We start from the raw sequence: 22,896 nt of genomic DNA on the forward strand, positions 1-22,896 counted from the left end.
GGATTGTATTTGGATTGAAATTGGATTGGATTTGGATTGGATTGGGATTGGATTTGGATTGGATTTGGATTGGATTTGAATTGAATTTGGTTTGAATTAGGATTGAATTTGAATTTAGATTGGATTTGAATTGGATTTGGATTGGATTTGGATTGGATTTGGATTGGATTTGGATTGTATTTGGATTGATTTTGGTTTGAATTTGGATTTAATTTGAATTTAGGTTGGATTTGAATTGGATTTGGATTGGATTTGGATTGCATTTGAATTGGATTTGGATTGGATTTGGATTTGGATTGGATTTGGATTTGGATTGGATTTGGATTGGATTTGGATTGGATTTGGATTGGATTTGGATTGGATTTGGATTGGATTTGGATTGGATTTGGATTGGATTTGGATTGGATTTGGATTGGATTTGGATTGGATTTGGATTTGGATTTGGATTAAATTTGGATTGGATTTGGATTGGATTTGGATTGGGATTTGAATTGGATTTGTATCTGGATTTGAATTGGACTTGGATCTAGATTTGGATTGGATTTGGACTTGGATTGGATTTGGATTGGATTTAGATTGGATTTGGATTGGACTTGGATTGGATTTTTATTTGGTTTGTATTGGATTTGGATTTGGATTGAATTTGGATTTGGATTGGATTCGGATTGGATTTAAATTGGATTGGATTTGGATTGGATTTGAATTTGATTTGGATTGGATTTGGGTTGGATTTGGATTGGATTTGGATTGGATTTGTGTTTGATTTTGGATTGGATTCATTTGGATTGGATTTTGATTGGATTTGGATTGGATTTGAATTTGGATTGGATTTGAATTTGGATTTGGATTGGATTTAGTTTGGATTTTGATTGGATTTGGATTGGATTTGGATTGGATTTGGATTGGATTTGGAATGGATTTGGATTGGATTTGGATTGGATTTGTATTGGATTTGGATTGGATTTGGATTGGATTTGGATTGGATTTGGATTGGATTTGGATTGGATTTAGATTGGATTTGGATTGGATTTGGATTGGATTTGGATTGGATTTGGATTGGATTTGGATTGGATTTGGATTGGATTTGGATTGGATTTGGATTGGATTTGGATTGGATTTGGATTGGATTTGGATTGGATTTGGATTGGATTTGGATTGGATTTGGATTGGATTTGGATTGGATTTGGATAGGATTTGGGTTGGATTTGGATTTGGATTGGATTTGGATATGGGAATTGAACTTGGATTGGATTTGAATTAGATTTGGATTGGATTTGAATTGGATTTGGATTGGATATGGATTTGAATTGGATTGGATTTGGATTTGGATTTGGATTGGATTCGGATTGGATTTGGGTGGGATTGGATTAGATTTACTTTCAAATATATATTACCTCGAAGAGGCTCACCCTAACCAGCATTACTAAATGCACCCGACGCGGTTAAAAAAAAAACATCGCATATCTGTCGTCGATGCCGTCGTCGCCTTGGCAACGGAAGTAAACATTTACGTCGGCTGACCGTTGGTTATCTGCTGCAGCTAGTGCTTGACGGATGGGCAATATTAATTTCAATTTTAACGATTTTGCTTGTAAAATTCTGTTTCCTGTTTTGCTTGTGTAGTGCAAAAATGTCCTCCGGTTTTAGTTCCGTGTTCAAAATCAACGGCGTACCGATTCTTCCACCGGTGGTGAGTGTGTCATAGTGATGAAGATCTAACGATAGACGGGCTCTCATTTCAATCTTTGTCTCTTGATCTCCCCCCAATCCAGATGACCGACGAGGTTCGAGCGGAAGTGGCTCGCTATCGTCAGATGGCTGTGCAGCTCGAACAGAAGCTTCAGAGTTTGAAAATTGATCGGACGATTGTTGAAGATGCTGAAAATGTTTGCTCCAAGGACGCCACAGTCGATTGCGATCAACCGAAAGAAGAAGACGAACCATGTCGGAAGCCAGAGGATGTCTCCGCCGTTCTCGTTCGAAGAGGCTCGTTCACTTTGGAAGCACCAAGTCCGGGACTGGGAAAGCTGCCACAAACCTCCACAACGCCCCTAAAGGAGAAACAACCGGAGTTGGTTGTCGATTCGGACGAGGAGGAGTCCCCCAGACCACGATTGATCCGTTCCAATTCGTACACCCTGGACAGTCCGAGTCCACTGCTGATGAAGCATCTGCACAATCAAAGTCTAAACATCAAGAGTTCCGCCTCGATGGGGGAAATTGAAACCGGCACGGGCAAATCCCACGTGAAGAAATTGGATTTTGGCGGTGGGGGTGAATCAGTGGCCAAGAAAGCTGCCAAGACTGCCCACCAGGGAGTCAAACCGAAATGGGTGTCCACTAAGAAGGTCTCACCGAAACCGCTGAGTCCGGTCAAGAAGTATAAAAGCCCTTATGAGTCGGCGGCGAAGGCGTTAGCTGCTGCTACCAAGAAGAAGCCTAAACAGCGGGAACGCTCTCTGGAAAGTCCGCTGAAGAGACCGAGCAAACCAGCGGAATCGACGCCCCTAAGCGATTGCCAGCAGCGAATGAAGGAAATGCAAGCCGAGCACGAAAGGCGAGTCAAAGAGTTGCTCAAGCGGCAGGAAGAAGAGCAACTCAAACTGCAGGAAAGCTTTCGCCAACAGCAGGAAGAGCTCATGAAGATGCTCCCGATGCCCTTGCTAGACCAAATCCACACCTCGACCCCGTTACTCACGAGCCCGGATGAATCGACAGTCGGGGAAGAAGAAGGAGGAGATGCGGCCAAACCGTCTTTTAGGACGTTGAACATCAGCTCGAAGGATTTCGTTAACAACAATGAGTCCCAGTCCAGCATTGGGCATGCTTCGTCCTCGAGGCATACCGTCGTGTCTTCCGATGCCAGTCGAACCAGTTTGGATTTGGAAAATTCCGACGAACTGTATCGAACATGTGAGAACAATGTGCTCAGTCGTCGGGCGTCGGCCGGAGGTGAACCAAGGTAAGACAAATATATAAAAATGAATGCCTGTCTGTCTGTCTGTCTGTCTGTCTGTCTGTCTGTCTGTCTGTCTGTCTGTCTGTCTGTCTGTCTGTCTGTCTGTCTGTCTGTCTGTCTGTCTGTCTGTCTGTCTGTCTGTCTGTCTGTCTGTCTGTCTGTCTGTCTGTCTGTCTGTCTGTCTGTCTGTCTGTCTGTCTGTCTGTCTGTCTGTCTGTCTGTCTGTCTGTCTGTCTGTCTGTCTGTCTGTCTGTCTGTCTGTCTGTCTGTCTGTCTGTCTGTCTGTCTGTCTGTCTGTCTGTCTGTCTGTCTGTCTGTCTGTCTGTCTGTCTGTCTGTCTGTCTGTCTGTCTGTCTGTCTGTCTGTCTGTCTGTCTGTCTGTCTGTCTGTCTGTCTGTCTGTCTGTCTGTCTGTCTGTCTGTCTGTCTGTCTGTCTGTCTGTCTGTCTGTCTGTCTGTCTGTCTGTCTGTCTGTCTGTCTGTCTGTCTGTCTGTCTGTCTGTCTGTCTGTCTGTCTGTCTGTCTGTCTGTCTGTCTGTCTGTCTGTCTGTCTGTCTGTCTGTCTGTCTGTCTGTCTGTCTGTCTGTCTGTCTGTCTGTCTGTCTGTCTGTCTGTCTGTCTGTCTGTCTGTCTGTCTGTCTGTCTGTCTGTCTGTCTGTCTGTCTGTCTGTCTGTCTGTCTGTCTGTCTGTCTGTCTGTCTGTCTGTCTGTCTGTCTGTCTGTCTGTCTGTCTGTCTGTCTGTCTGTCTGTCTGTCTGTCTGTCTGTCTGTCTGTCTGTCTGTCTGTCTGTCTGTCTGTCTGTCTGTCTGTCTGTCTGTCTGTCTGTCTGTCTGTCTGTCTGTCTGTCTGTCTGTCTGTCTGTCTGTCTGTCTGTCTGTCTGTCTGTCTGTCTGTCTGTCTGTCTGTCTGTCTGTCTGTCTGTCTGTCTGTCTGTCTGTCTGTCTGTCTGTCTGTCTGTCTGTCTGTCTGTCTGTCTGTCTGTCTGTCTGTCTGTCTGTCTGTCTGTCTGTCTGTCTGTCTGTCTGTCTGTCTGTCTGTCTGTCTGTCTGTCTGTCTGTCTGTCTGTCTGTCTGTCTGTCTGTCTGTCTGTCTGTCTGTCTGTCTGTCTGTCTGTCTGTCTGTCTGTCTGTCTGTCTGTCTGTCTGTCTGTCTGTCTGTCTGTCTGTCTGTCTGTCTGTCTGTCTGTCTGTCTGTCTGTCTGTCTGTCTGTCTGTCTGTCTGTCTGTCTGTCTGTCTGTCTGTCTGTCTGTCTGTCTGTCTGTCTGTCTGTCTGTCTGTCTGTCTGTCTGTCTGTCTGTCTGTCTGTCTGTCTGTCTGTCTGTCTGTCTGTCTGTCTGTCTGTCTGTCTGTCTGTCTGTCTGTCTGTCTGTCTGTCTGTCTGTCTGTCTGTCTGTCTGTCTGTCTGTCTGTCTGTCTGTCTGTCTGTCTGTCTGTCTGTCTGTCTGTCTGTCTGTCTGTCTGTCTGTCTGTCTGTCTGTCTGTCTGTCTGTCTGTCTGTCTGTCTGTCTGTCTGTCTGTCTGTCTGTCTGTCTGTCTGTCTGTCTGTCTGTCTGTCTGTCTGTCTGTCTGTCTGTCTGTCTGTCTGTCTGTCTGTCTGTCTGTCTGTCTGTCTGTCTGTCTGTCTGTCTGTCTGTCTGTCTGTCTGTCTGTCTGTCTGTCTGTCTGTCTGTCTGTCTGTCTGTCTGTCTGTCTGTCTGTCTGTCTGTCTGTCTGTCTGTCTGTCTGTCTGTCTGTCTGTCTGTCTGTCTGTCTGTCTGTCTGTCTGTCTGTCTGTCTGTCTGTCTGTCTGTCTGTCTGTCTGTCTGTCTGTCTGTCTGTCTGTCTGTCTGTCTGTCTGTCTGTCTGTCTGTCTGTCTGTCTGTCTGTCTGTCTGTCTGTCTGTCTGTCTGTCTGTCTGTCTGTCTGTCTGTCTGTCTGTCTGTCTGTCTGTCTGTCTGTCTGTCTGTCTGTCTGTCTGTCTGTCTGTCTGTCTGTCTGTCTGTCTGTCTGTCTGTCTGTCTGTCTGTCTGTCTGTCTGTCTGTCTGTCTGTCTGTCTGTCTGTCTGTCTGTCTGTCTGTCTGTCTGTCTGTCTGTCTGTCTGTCTGTCTGTCTGTCTGTCTGTCTGTCTGTCTGTCTGTCTGTCTGTCTGTCTGTCTGTCTGTCTGTCTGTCTGTCTGTCTGTCTGTCTGTCTGTCTGTCTGTCTGTCTGTCTGTCTGTCTGTCTGTCTGTCTGTCTGTCTGTCTGTCTGTCTGTCTGTCTGTCTGTCTGTCTGTCTGTCTGTCTGTCTGTCTGTCTGTCTGTCTGTCTGTCTGTCTGTCTGTCTGTCTGTCTGTCTGTGTTTTAAGGATCCGTAAGAACCAGAATAACCCCCCACTTACAGCATACGTAGTTTATCGACAGACCCATAGCTTCCAGAGTTTTCTTCGCTACAGGAAACCCTCTTTGTATTATGACATATTTTTTCTCGTATTTCGTTTTTAGTGTTTTGTCCGCTTCTATTCGGGATGCCAACGGCAATGGCCCATACGATGACGTCCGTAACTACCTGGAAACCATTGGCCAATCTCTACAGGATGACGATCTTAAACAGTTGTCCCGGCTGGACACCAACGATCGACCTTCGTACGACCAACAGACCCGCATTCGTCACCAAGCGGCCAGTTTGATCAATGCCTACGCTCGAGGTTATCTCACCCGAAGGCTGTTCCAAACCGGCCATGTGCAGAAAATGGTTCAGGTCATTCGTGACACGTTGCTTTTCATACTGGATCTTCATCACGAACGGCACTCGGCTCGTCAACAAGTCCGAAGTCCAGCAGATGTTCAGCTGAAGCGCACTCTCCTGCAGCAACTCACATCGGCATGCTACCAGCTGCACGAGGTATTCTTCGAAACCACCGTTCCGCAACGGATGGCCATCATTCGGCGGGATCGAGATGCGTTGCGAAGGAAGTTGGAGAATCGTCCCCGGACGGCCGGCTCAGTAGGATCGACCGTGTCGAGTCGCTCTTCGGTCAGCAACAGCAGTGCCGCCACTGCGACCAAGAAGCAAACGAACGCTTATCGGAAGCTGCAGATGTGTTCATTGTAAGTACCTATTTAACTACTTGATTTGGGTCATATCGCGCTATCTAAGGGCCGATTTCTTCACCTCGGCTTAACCGGTAAGCCAGGCTTACCCATATAGTTAAACCTGGTTTAACGCTTAAGCCAGGGTGAAGAAATCGGCCCTAAGATAACCTAAGACCTACAATAGGGTGCGGCCTATTTTGCAAACCATGGTTCGCATCGAAAGATAACTTGAATCAACAAAAGTCAACGAACTCCAAATCAAAATAAGCCGCATCCTAGTCTACGAAGGTTTACAATGCACAAATGCCTAGAGTTCAAACATACAGCAGAGTTAAGTAGTCACTCATTATTATTAAAAATAAAAACAAAGCATTTAACACCACTTTCATCTCGCATCTAACCCAAACAACTTCTCCATTTCACCACGCTTCTTTGCTTCTTGCTTGGTATCATGGGAATCCTCAAATGGCACGAAAATTCTTACACGAAGATATTCAGTAAATATTGAAGGTGAACCCTCGAATGCGGAAGAAACCGCCAGCATTGCCACCAATGAGGGAAGCATGAACGGATCGATGCACGATGTTGACCCCGTTCTTCAGAAATCAAGGGAATACCTCTGCAATAGTGCTCCCCCCAGCCGAAGTTCTCTGCATTCATCATCGTCAACTCGACGTAACTCGCCTGCACCCAGTCTGTCGGCTACGGTTGTCTCCCGACTGGTGCACCAGATGAAGCAAGCCATTGCACCCCAACAACAACAACAACAATACTGCCAAGAAGAGACCAACAAGCTGAAGCTCCTCCGTCCCAAGACATCGGAAGCAGCCTTGATTGGAGCCAGTGCCTATCACCGTCGTACACATTGGGACCAAAAATATTTCTAAGCTTTTCACCTTTATTAGAATAACACACCGTGCTAATATGCTAGGTATGCGAATTTATTTTCTATGAAAATTTAAATACACTTGTGCCTCGTTATTTCAGACTTCAACAGTTACGGATATCGATAAATTCATAAGATTCTCACGGGGTGTGTGTTACAGATTATGCCTAAGCTTTGAAGACTTCCCATCCTATCTACTACGTTCGGCGACCGTTTTTGTACGGGTTCATCGTTCTGAGCTGCTCGGGGTCGTAGCGGATGCGAATCGGTGGCATCGATGGGGTCATCTCGATGATGGCCGGATCCGGAATGCACTGTATTTGTTGCTGTTCGGTGGCAAATTTGTTATTGATAGGGACACGCGACACCAAATGCCTTGGGACGAAATTCTTTTCCTTGAAATCAAAATAGTGCTCGCGTTTGTAGTTTTCAACCGTTTTCAACAGCGGCAACACCGGTCGGTTCTTCGCCTTAGCATCCGAAATCAGTTCGTCGGCGTACTTCAGGAAATGGTTGTTCTCCTTTTCGGCGCTGTTCCGCATGTACTCCAACTCAGCACGGGTATCTGCCTCCTGTTTCTCTCGAGCTTCTATTTCATCGGCCTGATCTAGCAGCAACTTGCGTTGGGCATGGGTCTTGTACGTTTTGTCCGTGACCTTACGTCGGTCAAAGCCAAAAGTTACATCCACATTCTTCAACCGATCCGCCATCTCTTTCCGCTCCAAAAATGCTTTCTCCTGTTCCTTCTTCTTTTGCCACTCCATCTCCTCCAAATGCGCCTTGATGCGTGCCGCTTTGATCTGCTTTCTCTTCTCCATCGCTTCCCGTTCAATCTCATCAGCTTTGGCATTCTTGTCCTGTACTGCTTTCTCCCGATTGCGTTCCTCTTCTTCCAACAGCTGTTTCTCGCGTTCTACCGAGTCCTGAAGCAGACGAGTGTTGTCTCGGAACTTGTGCTTGTTGACGTGAATCTCCTTGCGTTTCTCAGCAATTGCTCTTTGACCATCATTGTAGATCTGATTCACCGTCTCTTCAATAGCTGCTTCACGCTTCAACCGTTCTTCGCGTTCCTGTGCCATCTTCATCGCCTCCAGGGCATGTTTTCGCCTCATCTCTTTCTTCCATTCATGCATCTTCTTCTCGTGTTCCATGTCCCGGCGAATTTCATCCGTCAGTGCCTGATGTTGCTTCTGCTCTTGTTGCACCATGAAGTCTCGCATCTGTTTCATCTCTTCGCGATCGTACTCAATCTTCTCCTTCAGCTCCTTCTTGTAGTGATCGAAACGTTTCCTGTCGTCTATTTGGCGCTCAGCTTGCGACTTCACCCATCGGTTCGCTTGGGCTATGTCCTGACGATCCAGTTGCTGGCGGCGACTATCATGCAGGGCTTCCTGTTCGGCACGGAATTGGCGTTGATATTCACGGGCTTTCAGGACTTCACAGAATTTGGCAGCGCTCTCCAGGACGCGGGGTCCTTCCTTTTCCTTCTGGATCATCTCCTCTGCCTTTTGGATCAGCTCTTTTCGCTTGATTTCATCTGCTGCCTTCAGCTCGCGGTAATGTTTCTCATCTGGAAAAAAGATCACGAAAGTGAGTAAATTGGTATTGTTCAAGAAAATAAGTACTTAGAGGGAAATATGAAGATTTTTTTTTTCAGAACAAGTGTTTGAAAATTAGGGCTCCCAGAGATGCGTTTGAACGTATTCTGTTCAAATATTGTAAATGCTCTGGCTGCTCTGGCCACTATGCTTAGGATCAAAATTACCAGAGTATAAATGTACGGGTATTCAGCAAGACCACGGTAAAAATGACCGGTTGGATTTTCGGTCGGTCCAGGTTTTTTTTTCTTATTCACTGGAAACATTACAGACTTCTTTGAGCAAGAATATCATCGCATCTGAGTCATTCTGGCTTGTCCTTAGCCCTAAAAGGGATTCCTGGGGTCCATTGGACCCTAGGAGCCTTTCAGAGCTCGTCTTTGATGGAACAAACTCAGCGAGGTGACAAAGCTAAGGCCATGAAGGTATCCCTTTTAGGGTTAAAAATGTTATCAGTTTCCAAACGCACATTTCAAAGCTTTCCCAAGACTGAGTGTCTGGTGAACTTCTTTTTTTTTTTTTTTAAGAGTGACCAGGTGGAGCTGCAGGACAGCTGATAGCAAAGCCTGGACCCTTTCCCAACTTTCCCCCTACTAGGACCAATACTCACGATGGACTAGACGATGTCGTCAACTTGAGCAAATCAGTTCACAGCCACACATCGCATACGTCGGACGCGCTTTTTTTGATTCCTCTTTTGCTATCGATCACTGTTGGTGTAAAATGTACGGTGTGCGGAAGAATACCTTAGTGATCGATTTTAGTGTCTTACCCAGTGAACCGTATAGTACATTTTTTTCATTATCGTCGCAACGCCTTTACCGTCATGACTAATGTTGCATACTACCGTCACACACTACATTCATGCTGCCGTCGATGCATCAATGTCGTCTACCATGAATGTAGCATTTGGCAACCATGATTGTAACACAAATCAAGATGATGGGAGTAAGAAATGACAGTTTTGAAATGTAGAGTCCAGTGGTTCCGAAAACTGCGAAAGAAAAATGCGGATAACTCGTGCTAGAGGGTGTCAAGGGCGTTACTTGAGGTCTGAGGGGGTTAAAGGGGATTTCAGAGGCATTCCAAGAAGCTTCAGAGCATTCTCAGCGGATTTCAGAAACGCTACAGAGGCGTTACATGGCGTTTTCTGGGGTTTCGGAGGGTCTGAGGTGCGTTACATGGGGTTTCTGGGGGTTTTAGGGGGATTCTGGAGGCATTCCAAAGAGCTTCAGAGCACTTTCGGCGGATTTCAAAAACGTTACGGAAGCGTTACATGGCGTTTTCTGGGGTTTCGGAGGGTCTGAGGTGCGTTACATGGGGTTTCTGGGGGTATTAGAGGGATTTTGGAGGCATTCCAAGAAGCTTCAGAGCATTTTCAGCGGGTTTCAGTAACGTTACGGAGGCGTTACATGGCGTTTTCTGGGGTTTCAGAGGGTCTGAGGTGCGTTACATGGGGTTTCTGGGGGTATTAGGGGGATTTTGGAGCCATTCCAAGAAGCTTCAGAGCATTTTCAGCAGGTTTCAGTAACGTTACGGAGGCGTTACATGGCGTTTTATGAGGTTTCGGAGGGTCTGAGGTGCGTTACATGGGGTTTCTGGGGGTATTCGGGGGATTTTGGAGCCATTCCAAGAAGCTTCAGAGCATTTTCGGCGGATTTCAGAAACGTTACGGAGGCGTTACATGGCGTTTTCTGAGGTTTCGGAGGGTCTGAGCTGCGTTACATGGGGTTTCTGGGGGTATTAGGGGGATTTTGGAGGCATTCCAAGAAGCTTCAGAGCATTTTCAGCGGGTTTCAGTAACGTTACGGAGGCGTTACATGGCGTTTTCTGGGGTTTCGGAGGATCTGAGGTGCGTTACATGGGGTTTCTGGGGGTATTAGGGGGATTTTGGAGCCATTCCAAGAAGCTTCAGAGCATTTTCGGCAGATTTCAGTAACGTTACGGAGGCGTTACATGGCGTTTTCTGGGGTTTCGGAGGGTCTGAGGTGCGTTACATGGAGTCTCGGGGGTTTTAGGGGGATTTCGGAGACATTCCAAGAAGCTTCAGAGCATTTTCAGCGGATTTAATTTCAAAGTCGTTACAATTACAAAGGGGTTTTTGCCGATGGCGGAAACCCTCAGTAGTGTCCCTGTATTGTCCCAGAAACCCCAAGCGCCATATTTAATTCCAAAATGGCCTAGGATATCGGATTTCAACATCAACTCAATTAGCCAGGTCTGAAAATATCCGTATGGCATGAGACTTTTTGATTTGTTAGACGTGGGCCGTAACTTTTCAGTTGGGAGCCACTGACTTTTGTTCCCCTGCTCCATTGGTGGTTATGACCCTCGGAACGCACGTCCCGTTCGCAGTTTTCGGAACCACTGGTATTGCATTAGTTCACTCAATTTGAAAATCCACTACATTTTTTGCCGTGATTAAAAAAATGTCACAGTCACCCATGAATATTTCATCTGGTCATACGTGAATGTTTTTGTTGCATGATAGTCAAGACCATACAGCCACGATTATCATGCAAACAACAGTTTTTGATAGTACATTTTAGATCACTGGTCTTACCAATTCGTCCCGAAATTGGAAAGGTGCAATCTTTTTTGGAGAAAGATATAAAACTCCAATATGCGGACGTCAGGAGCATACAGCTGCATCATTTACGCAACTGTGTGCTCATAGAGTGCTGTTAGAGTGCTCGATTTGTCTCCGTCAATCAGCGATGCAGCCATCTGCGAAAATATGCTGCAGTTTGGGGAGGTAATTTCCATAAGGGACGAGAAATGGAAACATTATTTCCCCGGCATGTCGAACGGCGTGCGTGTGCTGCGAATAAACTTATTTCTAGATATCCCTTCGGTCATCACCATACAAAACGAGAAGACTATGGTTGTCTACCCTAATCAGCCGAAATCATCTGGATCGTCGCAGCCCGGCGGGATGTGCTCGGAGCCCCACTCCCCAAACGAAACCGTATTAGCAACATCACCAGCTTTGTCTTCTCCCGACGGTTTGTTCAAGCAAACAGACTGTCCACCGATAAACAATCAGCAGAAAAAATCTTCACCTCGCATACCGAATGCATGAGCCTCTGCACGAATTTGCCCTGTCCTGCTCACTCCCACAGAAAATTTGAAAACAGCGCGCACAGTAAAAGTCACATTTGACTTTTACTGTGCGAACTGTTTTCAAGTTTTCTGTGGGAGTGAGCAGTACGCCAGAGGCTCATTATCGGGCGTACCTATTGCTGAAGAAGCAAAACACAATGACGACGACTGGACAGATGTTGATGACAATGAATCGAGCTCATCGACGGACTACAACGTGGTCACACACAAGCGACGACGGACGAAAAAACAGGAGGCAAACGAAACCAAGAAAGCATGCAACAACCAGTGTTCCCCAAACACGGGCCATGTAGTTGAGCGCATTATCGACACTTTTTTGAAAGAAAAAGTTTCATCGATGAAAAATAAGAAAGGATAAGTTTTTTTTAATTATATTTTGTATAATTAGTCACGAGTTTCGGCTCTGCAAAGCTGTTCACGGCGATTGAGCCTTTAAATAAATAAACTGGTTAAAAAAAAACTTGAGCAAAGTGTGTAGTAATTAGCATTGGGTCGTAGTAGTTTTTAAAAATACTGTTTTTAACTTTTCCCATCGCACTAGTGTTTTGATCGAATGGAAGCTCCAAAAATGATTTGATAATTGAACAATATTTCAATAATCGAAAATCTCCGAGGTCACTGGACAACATTCAGAGATAAAAAAGGGTGTCTATGTCTATGTTAACGCCTTCAGAGTACTATTCTTAAGAAATATACAAAGAGCAAAAAGAAAAAAAAAATGTGTCGTAGCTAATTTTTAAAGATTTGATGTTTCTGAAAATTATTCGAAGACAGCTACCAGAACTAGCGTTTTTAGCCGATATGGGCAACTAGTTTTTCTGACAGCTTCCCCAAACAATAATCAGATAATATCCTCAGTTATTTTATAATACATTCTGAAAATTATTTCAAGCTGATTACCAATAGTGTCAATAACCGATGTTAGTCATTGACAGCACCAGCATCATCTCCAAATAACTCTCATATTAGTGTTAGATAACACTTTTTGAGCTTCCATTCGATATTGTAAAGAAATTTGTCAAACCCTATTTGTCAAAATATAGTCCATAATGTATCAAATTGTGTTTCTAATTTCGCTAGTCGTCTTCTGCATATCTGTGCTCATCTCAGTCAAAAGTAATATTATATCCATCGTAACCCTTTACATTGTCAACCGTCCTAAGTCCTAACTAAATTCCTGCTTTTTTGATCAGTGAAATAATACCGTCTAAGATATAAAAACAAAAAAGTTCAGTCAACTGATTTTTGTCAAAAATAAAAATGATAATGATTATTTGTCAACTTTTATAAATTCACAAAACCCATAAAAATAAGAAATTCAAATATAAACTCCTATTATCAACAGTTTTATTGCTTTTTTCACTGAAAATTTTCTTTGCTTCGCTGAACAACATGACGTTTTCTTCCAGCGAAGGCTTACGCGATACAGAAAATCGCTAAATTTCACACTAACACTGCAGAAAATTTGTCAACAATAACTCAATACACATGCATTTTCAGCTAAAAGATCTATTTGCGTGACAACAATCCACTCCCATCACTAACGGGCGGCCGCCGTCAAATTTCAGGATTGCCAACTGCCCGGCGACTGTTGTCAGTTTTCTTTGTCGCCGAATCTGGCGCTGGGTCTTCGGCGCGGAAACCCAAAGGTGGGAATAAAATTTTGGGGTTTGCGCGCAATATCTTTACCTAATCAGTCCATAATTTTCTAATTGTAATGAATCTAATCTGTAAGGCTGTAAGTCAACTTATCCTAGCGTCCCCTGTCCTGTGTACTAACGAATTCAAGTAACGAGTGATGAGTGTTACGCAGAGACCTCCTCTACCCACTCTTGCGTTACGTTAAATTTAACAATTATTGTTAAATTTGAGAAAATTCAAAGAATGCAAAGATTAGGTCTATGCAAGCTGAATTATAATTTGTTTTTGACTTGTGATAAATGCACGACGGATACTCCTTTGGTTCCCATTAGTACTTACGGCGATTCCTTCACTTGCGCTCAACTCGTAAACCAGATGTATCTAGCTCAAAGTCCAAGCGGTGGAGAATGAAGCGTTCACGCTAAAACTTTTTCCTCTTCCGTTCTCTCGTCTTTCGCTGCGTTTCATTACAACACTGATTTGCGTTGCGTAATGAACCATTACAGCTGTGTTTTCAGTTTTGATCAACTTCTTGCTACTTGCTGGACGCAGTTTTGAAAAATTGTGACAACTGCGCAGTACATATAACCTGCTATGATCAGACTTTCTTAAACATGGCTATGAACATCAATGTCAAGAGGAACGACATCCTTTTCTAACCAGAAAATCCGCATTTATCCGTTCCTAACCGTTGCTAACTGAGCAGCAGTTAGACACGGTTAACGACGGTTAGCAACAGATAAATGGGGATTTTTCTGGTTTGCAAAAGAAGTGTCATTCCCCCTGGTTTAGTGACCGATTTTCTCTATCTACAAAAGAAGCTCCACTGTTACAACTAATAAAAACACCTTCTGATATCCAGTCTCCAGTTAGCCTAGTGGTCAAGACTATGGATAGCCAATCCGGAGACGGTGGGTTCAACTCCTGTTCTGATCGGGAAAATTTTCTCGACTCCGTGGGCATAGTGTATCATTGTCCTTGCCTCACAATGTACAAATTCATGCAATGGCAGGCAAAGCAAGCCCTTCAATTAATAACTGTGGAAATGCTCAAAGAACACTAAACTGAAGCGAAATCGGCCAAGTTCCAGAGGGAACGTAGAGCCATAAAGAAGAAGAAGGATATCCTTATCTGTTTTCACACAGCAGTGTTGCCAGTTTCACAGAGCTTATCACTTTCTATCACAACACCTGGAGCAACGGTATAAGAAATACCGGCGAAATTTTCATAGGAACTTCTGGCAGAATTTCCGCAATAACTTCCGAAAAATTTCAAACAGAGCTCCTAATGGTAATCCCGAAAGAATTTCCAGAAAACAGAAAAAAAACTGCTTATTCAGAGAAATTCCTGGAAAATTTGTCGATTCAACTTCAAGCAATTTTACAGGAACCCCTGGACGAATTGTCCAAGTAAGCCTTGAAGAATTTTCCAAATACATTCTGGAGGGGATTCTCGGAGAAAGTTTAGTGTAGAATTAGCAATTAAGTTAAAATACACATTAATAAAAACAAAAAAAAAAAGAATTCTCGGGGAAAATCTTGAAGAAATTTTCAAATTTCGTAAGATTTCCTAGAATATTTTTCGACTTTGCTCCTGGAAAGTTAATGACAATCCTTCACCTATGGAGGAATTTTCGAAATAACTTCGAAAAAAAAAATCGCGAAGAAACTTCTGAAGGAAACTGTGGAAGGAAGATCTAAAGATTCTCCAAACTGATTTCTAGAAGAGATTCTTGGAGAAACTATTGCAATTCGCTAATGAACACCTCGCAAATGAACAAACTCTCTAATCTTGAGGAAGCCAAAAAAACACTTGTGAATAAAATATTCCTGGAACCCGTGCAGGAGTTTTCAAATGAACGCCTAGTGAAAGATTTTCAGAAGGAATTCTAAAAAAAGCCATCTTTTTGAATTCTGAACTACTTCAGAGATTTTCAAACACATAAACTCTAGTAGGATGTTGGGGTCAATATGACCCAAACAGGCTTGCTGTGGAGCGGACCTGGTGTGATGGTTAAGACGCGTGACTCTCACGCCGAGGACCTGGGATCGAATCCCACTCCCGACAAACTCACAAAATGTGAGTTCTTCCTTCGGAAGGGAAGTAAATCGTGCGTCCCGAGATGAACTACCCTAGGGCTAAAAATCTCGTTAATACAGATAAAAAAAACAGGTTTGGTTACGTGCACAATGCCATCATGGTGCGCCTAGCGTAAGGGTTAAGGACACTGCCAGAAGAATTTCCAAATGTAATCCTGGGAGAATTATCGGAAGAACTCCTGCGGAAATTCCCGATGGAACTTTTGTAGACTCTAACGGAGAAACTTCTGTTGAATTTTCCTGAGAATCTCCTGGAAAAATTATCGAAAGAGCTTTTGAAAAAAAAAACGCGAAGGATGACTGAAGGAATTTCCTAAGGAACTCTCAGAAGAACTTCCAAATGAATTCTCAGAAAAATGTTCGCAGAATAGAAGTTCAAATGACCAGAATAGATCAGGATGCCAAATCAAAAGAATCAGTTTTCGTAATATTTGAAGAGGACAAGAGAGCGTACTGGTCGGCTTTATGATCCAGTTAGGAAGACGGTATTCAAGTGTTGCGACGTTATTTTCATTCTTGAACCGATGTATGAAGGTTAGAAGCAGGAAACGACCGTTTCGAACCCAACAAGAACTCGCAATATAGTCTGAACTATTTGGCAGAAATTTCTGTTTCTACCCCGGACAATGTTAAGCCACCCAATGCTGAGGAAGGCGGGACATCAGAAAAATCATTTATGAAACTTTCCTTCGAAGACCGCAAAACGATTGGATGCTTGTGGAAAAAGTTATTGATTTATTACCGATTAGTGATCCAACGAACGGCTTTTTATTTTGTTTTATCAGCAGCACTGCTGCCGCCGTTGTTGCATGGGGTGGCGGGAGGCATCACCACTAGTGTGGGACACGCTTGTATGAAAAAAAATAAATCCTCGCTCCAGTCGACTTTTTAGATCCCATTAAGGCCCCATATGAACTGTACAAAATTTCAGCGCAATCGGTGAAACTATAATTTAGCGCAAGCGGTTCAAAGTTTGTATAGGATTTACTATGGGAAAAGTTACACTTTCAAACAAAAAATCCCAGAGGTCGCCCTTTGTCTCCTTAATTCAAATCGATCAACGTTTCTTGTAGAAAAATCAATTATGAAACTTTCCTTCGAAGACCGCAAAACGATTGGATGCTTGTAGAAAATGTTATTGATTTAATACCGATTAGTGATCCAACGAACGGCTTTTTGTTTTGTTTTATCAGCAGCACTGCTGCTGCCGTTGTTGCATGGGGTGGCGGGAGGCATCACCACCCCCAGAAACAGCAGCAGCAAAGGCAGCAGCTACAGTGCTGCTAATAAAACAAAACAAAAAGCCGTTCGTTCGATCACTAATCGGTAATAAATCTATAACTTTTTCCACAAGCATCCAATCGTTTTGCGGTCTTCGAAGGAAAGTTTCATAAATGATTTTTCTACAAGAAGCATTGATCGATTTGAATTAACGGGACATGGGGCGACCTCTGGGATTTTTTATCTGAAAGTGTAACTTTTCCCATAGTAAATCCTATGAAAACTTTGAACCGCTTGCGCTAAATTATAGTTTCACCGATTGCGCTGAAATTTTGTACAGTTCATATGGGACCTAAATGGATTCAAAAAAGTCGACTGGAGCGAGGATTCGATGTTTGTCCCATACTAATCACCACCCTCAGAAACAGCAGCAGCCAAGGCAGCAGCTACAGTGCTGCTAATAAAACAAATCTAAAACCCGTTCGTTGGATCACTAATCGGTAATGAATCAATAACTTTTTCCACAAGCAACCAATCGTTTTGCGGTTTTCGAAGGAAAGTTTCATAAATGTTTTTTCTACAAGAAGCGTTGATCGATTTGAATTAAGACGACAAGGGGTTACCTCTGGGATTTTTTATCTGAAAGTGTAACTTTTCCTATAGTAAACCTTATGCAAACTTTGAGCCACTTGCGCTAAATTATAGTTTCACCGATTGCACTGAAATTTTGCACAATCCATATGGGACCTAAATGGAATCAAAAAAGTCGACTGGAGCGAGAATTTGATGTTTGTCCCATACTAGTGTTTTTGTTTGTAGAGGAAAAATCTCGCAGCAGCTCAAAGCTAAAACAAAAATAGGGGTTTTATTGTGGCTTGGTAACAAACATATCGAATTCATCATTCACCGTACATTTAGTTTTTCCTAAACCGGTTCAGTACCCAAGCCCAACGATGCCGTCGAATAGACCACCGCTTTCACCTAAAGTTACAGTTCGTCATTATAATTTATGATGATAAGGGTTTTTTCATACCTGTATATTAGGCAAACGCGTAGTGTATCAAAATAGCCTAAGTGATTGCCGATCTACGAATCGAATCTGTGGGATGCTACGGAGTTTACGTTTAATAGTAACTAATTCTAACCTACGAAATATAGTAGTGCAATTTTACCAATTCAACCAATGGGTGGTTAACAATTTCACCTGCACCACGCACTCTTATTGAAACATAGCATAAAATAACTATAACGGCAAAGAAATTCTATAAATCTCAGGCGACCTTCGTAAAATTAGATAATTAATTCACGGAGTGATCTTATCGCAATACACGCTACATGCGTTCAATCGTTTTACAATGGTCATTGTTTCGCAATCTGTCATCTCTATAGGCTGGATTCTGTATTCCACAGTGATGATCGTCGTTGCCCGTGCTGCCAGAACAATGGCAAAGGCACAAAATTCCCAAATGGAGGAGCACATGCCTCTGGAGCCGACCTACTGATACCTGATACCTGGACCAATTATTTTTTTGGTAATTTGTAAGGCGCTGTTCATAAACTATGTACGTACACTGTGGTGCATAATTGATCGGACAAACGCCGATTTTCATACAAAATGGCCAAATTTGAGATGCTGTAACTATGGTTTGCTTTGATGGATTGAGCTCAATTTTTGACACGGAACTACAAATATGCTGAATTTTGTGTATACAAAGTATAAAATGTTTTCGTTCACAGGTCTGGGCGTGGCAAGGCGTTGAAAAAATTGCAAAAGTGATCGGACAGCGGCACGCGTGTAAATCAAAGGGGTACCGCTGTCCGATCACTTTTGCAATATTTTCAACGCCTTGCCACGCCCAGACCTGTGAACGAAAACATTTTATCCAGCTTTTTACGCTCGCCTGCCATAAAATTTGAATCACCCCTCTCTGACAATTCTTGCCGACACTATAATTCTTATTATGGTTTGGTCAAAGTAAGCTGAGTGTTTTTTTTTTGTTTTTTTTTTCTGAAATGTCAACAATTTTCACGGCAGTCCAACAATAAGAAATTCGTTTTTCGTTCTCAAATTAATTTTATATTTTCCTTTCTAGGTGTTGATATCCTAGGTTGATAGAAGATGGCGCTTAATATAACAATTTGGTTGGATTTGAAAAGCCCTAAAGAATTTCTACCCACAGACAAAGCGGAAGAGAACTGTCGAGGATCTCCAGGGCCATTTACTACACTGCGTGTGTTCAAGATTAGGAATTCATTCACTTTTGAATATGTATCACCCGGAATGTGGCTCTTGCAACCTAAGTTGATTTTTTGCTCGATTTATGGTCGTGTTTTTTTGGCAATAAAATGGATTACGTATATTAGTAAGGAAAATCTGATAAGATCATCATTACCTTGGTCATCACAGATGCCAATTTCTGGAACAAAAGTTATAATAAAGCTGAGGAGTGGCGCTGATCAGATTTCAATGGATAATGTGCTAGGAATTCAGGAGGAGGAAGATAGAGGTTTTAAGGAAAATCTATTAAATAGGAGAACGTCCTAGATCAGAGTTTAGGTTTCATACAAGACAAATTGAAGGACATAACAAATTCAAGCAACAATTTGGCAAGAATACCGGAAGAGTTCTAATAACTTTCGGTAAACATTTCATGAAGAGTTCGTGGAAAACACCGTAGAAAAAATACTTCGGAACTACTCCAACTTTCTCCTCAATTTCACCTGAAAATTTTGGCCGGAATTCCATCTGAAGCCCATTCCTAACGATTTGTTCAAAATTTATTGAAGTTCATCAAAATCCCTTATCTTTCCAAAAAGTTAATAGTTTGCGGAAAGTTTTAGACGCGATGGCCGAACACTATTTTATTTTCTGGAATATAATTCTAGCCTTAAGTTCCAAGCGTCGGAACCGATGGGGGATGTTTCTCGGCCAGAGTACCTAATGTCACGGTCCAAACACTAAGCTTTGTAGTGATAACGAAAGTTAATACTGCCTCTTATAATCGGGCCTAGCTCTTCCCAATAACATCTGGTAGTTTTTCATTCCTTTTTTTTTCATAGTGATTACGGCGGTAGCACACTGTGCTTATGTTCTAACACCGCACCCTTTCCCTACGTTTGCTTCAATGAGCCTCTATTTTTGTTTCAACACACAGAAGTACGTAGGCATATCGTGGCCCAAGTCGACACTGTTTTGGCCTGCGTTGAACAAAAATAGTTTTAATAAAATATTCCCCTTTTTTTCTTTTTGTCAATTGGTTTTTTGTAGTATGGTCCATGTATTTAGTTAGGTTCTTGTCAATTTGTCAGTTATTCGAAGTAGATCTCCAAGGTAATAGTCAATTCAGTCATTCTGATATGTTCTGTCATAGCAGCTTTAGTTTTTGCTTTATTGAAGTGTAGTTTCATTGGAAATATGCTGAATGTCGTTATTAAAAAGAGACGTCTGGAACTGTGTCCTGCTAGTTGTTCCGTCATGCACATACGTCATGTCTTAATAATGCCTAAGAGATTAACAGAAGTACGTGTGTTCGGTCAGATGTTCATTGCGTAGAAAGTCAAGGAAAATAGGTTTCTTTATTGTCAGTTGTTATGTAAGCCTCGCTTGAAGCACTTCCCGTGAGAACCCTGTCATCTGTACACCAACTAATCCGTATCTTCGTACACAGCTAAATACTGTACTGTCAACCGGCGAAAAGCTTACGGGTAAATATTAAAAAATGAATGATAATGCTGTCTAGCGCATTGTGTATTATGTATTCATCCCCCTACAAATAATATGAAAAATATTCAAATTCGTTCAATTGTCCTATCGGTCCTACCTCGATAAACCATGTCATTTTCTCATGCGTGGCCTAGAAATGTCAACCTAGTCATACAAAAGAAAGGTGTTCAGTTAATAAAAAGCAGTCAGTTTTTGTCCAAATATCACGTCGAACGCATTGATGTCAACAATGCGTTTAAATGTTCGCACGTTAGCTTCGAATCTATCAGCACAATTAAGTGCTGCAAATCTCCTTCCCACTATTAATTCGTCGGTCGATTTTAATTGCATTATTTAAAGAAAATATGACCAACTAACATTGTAAAAAATCAAAATTGAATATTTTTTTTTTTTTTATCTGTATTAACGAGATTTTTAGCCCAGGGCTAGTTCATCTCGATCGAATAAATTACTAATCAAAATCAACCGAGAAACGTGGGAAATAGAGCCCAAACATGTTGAAGTCAGTTGGCTGTTAAAGGTTTCAAAACCTGTCACAAATCCTATAATACTTTTATTAGGATTTGTAACGATCATCAAAACCTTCTCAAATCCAACCGACTTGGAACTATTGCTTGGGAATAGACTCTACTAAGCCCCGGCGGTTCCTCCGTGTTTATCGAGCATGTCTGATGCATATGATCAGCCATACTCCATCTGCAGCAGCCGGTTCGTGATGAACCGTTGGAGGCGCATTAAAGTGTTAAAAAGGTGATATGTTTCACTAAAGAACACTACATTACAATAATCAAAATGAAACTCCTTCACTTTAATACCGTCAACCCCTGCGAACTTGGCCAGGGAATAACATCTGGTAGTTTTTCATTCCTAAAATCAAAATTTCATTAATCAAATGCAGTAAATAGTAATGATAATACGTAATGTGAAGAAACCATGAACAGCAAAACAAATGCAGTGAAAATTTTTGACATTCAAATCAACAATCGCAAATAGTGCCTACTAAGATCAAACTATAAAAACTGTCGGCAAGAAATGTCACAATCAAATCACCCCTAGTCATTTTATAGCCAGCGTAAAAAGCTGGATACTTTGTATACACAAAATTCAGCATATTTGTAGTTCCGTGTCAAAAATTGAGCTCAATCCAACAAAGCAAACCATAGTTACAGCATCTTAAACTTGGCCATTTTGTATGAAAATCGGCGTTTGTCCGATCAATTATGCACCACAGTGTAGATTCATTTTTGGCTAACTCGGACCCCCCCCCCCCTCCCACCCGTAGACTTTTGTCCATACAAAAATTTAAAAAAAAAATGTATGGAGCGTATACTATAGACTTTTGCCAGACCCCCCCGCCACCCCCTAAGAGTCTACGTAGTTTATGGACAGACTCTAATTTATTTATTAACGAAATTTTGATTATCTCCGGCCAGCCCCCCTTCCCTCAAACCCTCCCCCCGTAGACTTTCGTTCATACAAAAAAAATGTATGGAGCGTAGACTTTGGCCAGATCCATCTCATTAGAATGTCTCATACATAAGCAGGAAAACAGAAAGCTGGGCGCAAAGAAATCTTGCCTAATTTATCATTCATTTGTTTTTAGTTAGTTATGGTGTATGTATCATCAGAACAAAGTTATCGAAGACAATAAAATTGCTCTTTCCATTATGCTATTAAATAAAATTATTCCTTTTTCATTCGCTTATCGTTTTTCCAACTAAACTTTATGCTCTCCTAAACTGCCTAAATTAGAGAGCATCCATAAATGACATGGCATTTTTCACTCCCATTTACTTACTCACCTCAAAATACAAACTACCAAGTAATTTATGGTGTGTCACTTGGCAATTGATAGCTTTTGTTTCGAAGTTGGGACTGCAGCAATTAAACTTCAACTTTACTCACCTTCCTCCACCTTCTCGCGCTGCTTCTGCAGCTGTTCGGCTTCCTTTTTCTCGCGAATGTTCTGCACGGTGTTCTCCCACTTCTTGGTCATGGCTTGCGAGCCCGTCTTGAGGTACTGCTTGTACTCGGCTTCCCGTTGGGCCAACGTTTTACCATCCTCGGTGACGACGGCCGTTTGCGGTCGCAGCACCGGCGGAGACGTTCCACTGGCCGTCGCCAGCAGCTGGTTCCATTTTTCCGCCGACAAAAGCACTGCCTTCGGTTGGCGTGTACGAGTTGCTGGTCGGTCACGGTCACCACCGGGAGCGGCGGATAATGACGACGCTACCGATGGCGCAGGTGATGACGAGGACAGCGACGACACGTAGCTGAGTCGGCGGGATTGCGGTTCCACCGGTTGGTACAGTTCCTTAATCATGGCGATGACCAATGGCTTTTTTCTCCGGAATTTCGACGTCCGCTGCAGAAACGTGGTCCGAAAGTGTACACACGCGAACACGCGTTTGATGAGTGGAGGAAAAAAAACTGCGGTTTCCGTGGACGACGCTTGCTATGATCGGAGGGAGGAAAAATGACGATGCAAACAAACAACCACACGCGCTTCGGTTACCATAGCAACGGGCTAGGATGAGAACCACGCTGTTCCATGCACTTTATGCTGTCAATAACTTAATGACAATAATGATA

General features: G+C 42.9%; 3 protein-coding genes across 4 annotated transcripts in view; 2 read left to right on the plus strand and 1 right to left on the minus strand.

Annotated features, from left to right (window-relative positions):
- The window catches only part of LOC109427416 (regulator of telomere elongation helicase 1 homolog), a 303,579-nt gene that overhangs the window by 76,759 nt on the left and 203,924 nt on the right, over positions 1 to 22,896 (plus strand). The window lies entirely within an intron of this gene.
- Positions 1,477 to 7,006, plus strand: LOC109410145 (uncharacterized). 2 transcript variants are annotated; one of them, XM_062844995.1, is made up of 4 exons: positions 1,477 to 1,690; positions 1,773 to 2,962; positions 5,422 to 6,027; positions 6,511 to 6,653. In XM_062844995.1, the coding sequence occupies exons 1-4, from the start codon at positions 1,631 to 1,633 to the stop codon at positions 6,518 to 6,520; spliced, it is 1,866 nt and encodes a 621-aa protein (XP_062700979.1). In that variant the 5' UTR covers positions 1,477 to 1,630; the 3' UTR covers positions 6,521 to 6,653. The 2 variants fall into 2 exon arrangements, with proteins under 2 accessions (XP_062700979.1, XP_062700978.1); XM_062844994.1 differs by having other exon boundaries at positions 1,511 to 1,690; positions 6,503 to 7,006.
- LOC109410146 (trichohyalin) lies at positions 6,936 to 22,721 on the minus strand. The gene is made up of 2 exons (XM_029856527.2): positions 22,210 to 22,721; positions 6,936 to 8,468 (listed from the first exon to the last, which is right to left on the minus strand). Exons 1-2 carry the CDS (start codon positions 22,625 to 22,627, stop codon positions 7,096 to 7,098), a joined length of 1,791 nt encoding a protein of 596 aa, XP_029712387.2. The 5' UTR covers positions 22,628 to 22,721; the 3' UTR covers positions 6,936 to 7,095.

The sequence above is a fragment of the Aedes albopictus genome, chromosome 1, assembly GCF_035046485.1.
Source record: "Aedes albopictus strain Foshan chromosome 1, AalbF5, whole genome shotgun sequence".
NCBI lineage: Eukaryota > Metazoa > Arthropoda > Insecta > Diptera > Culicidae > Aedes > Aedes albopictus.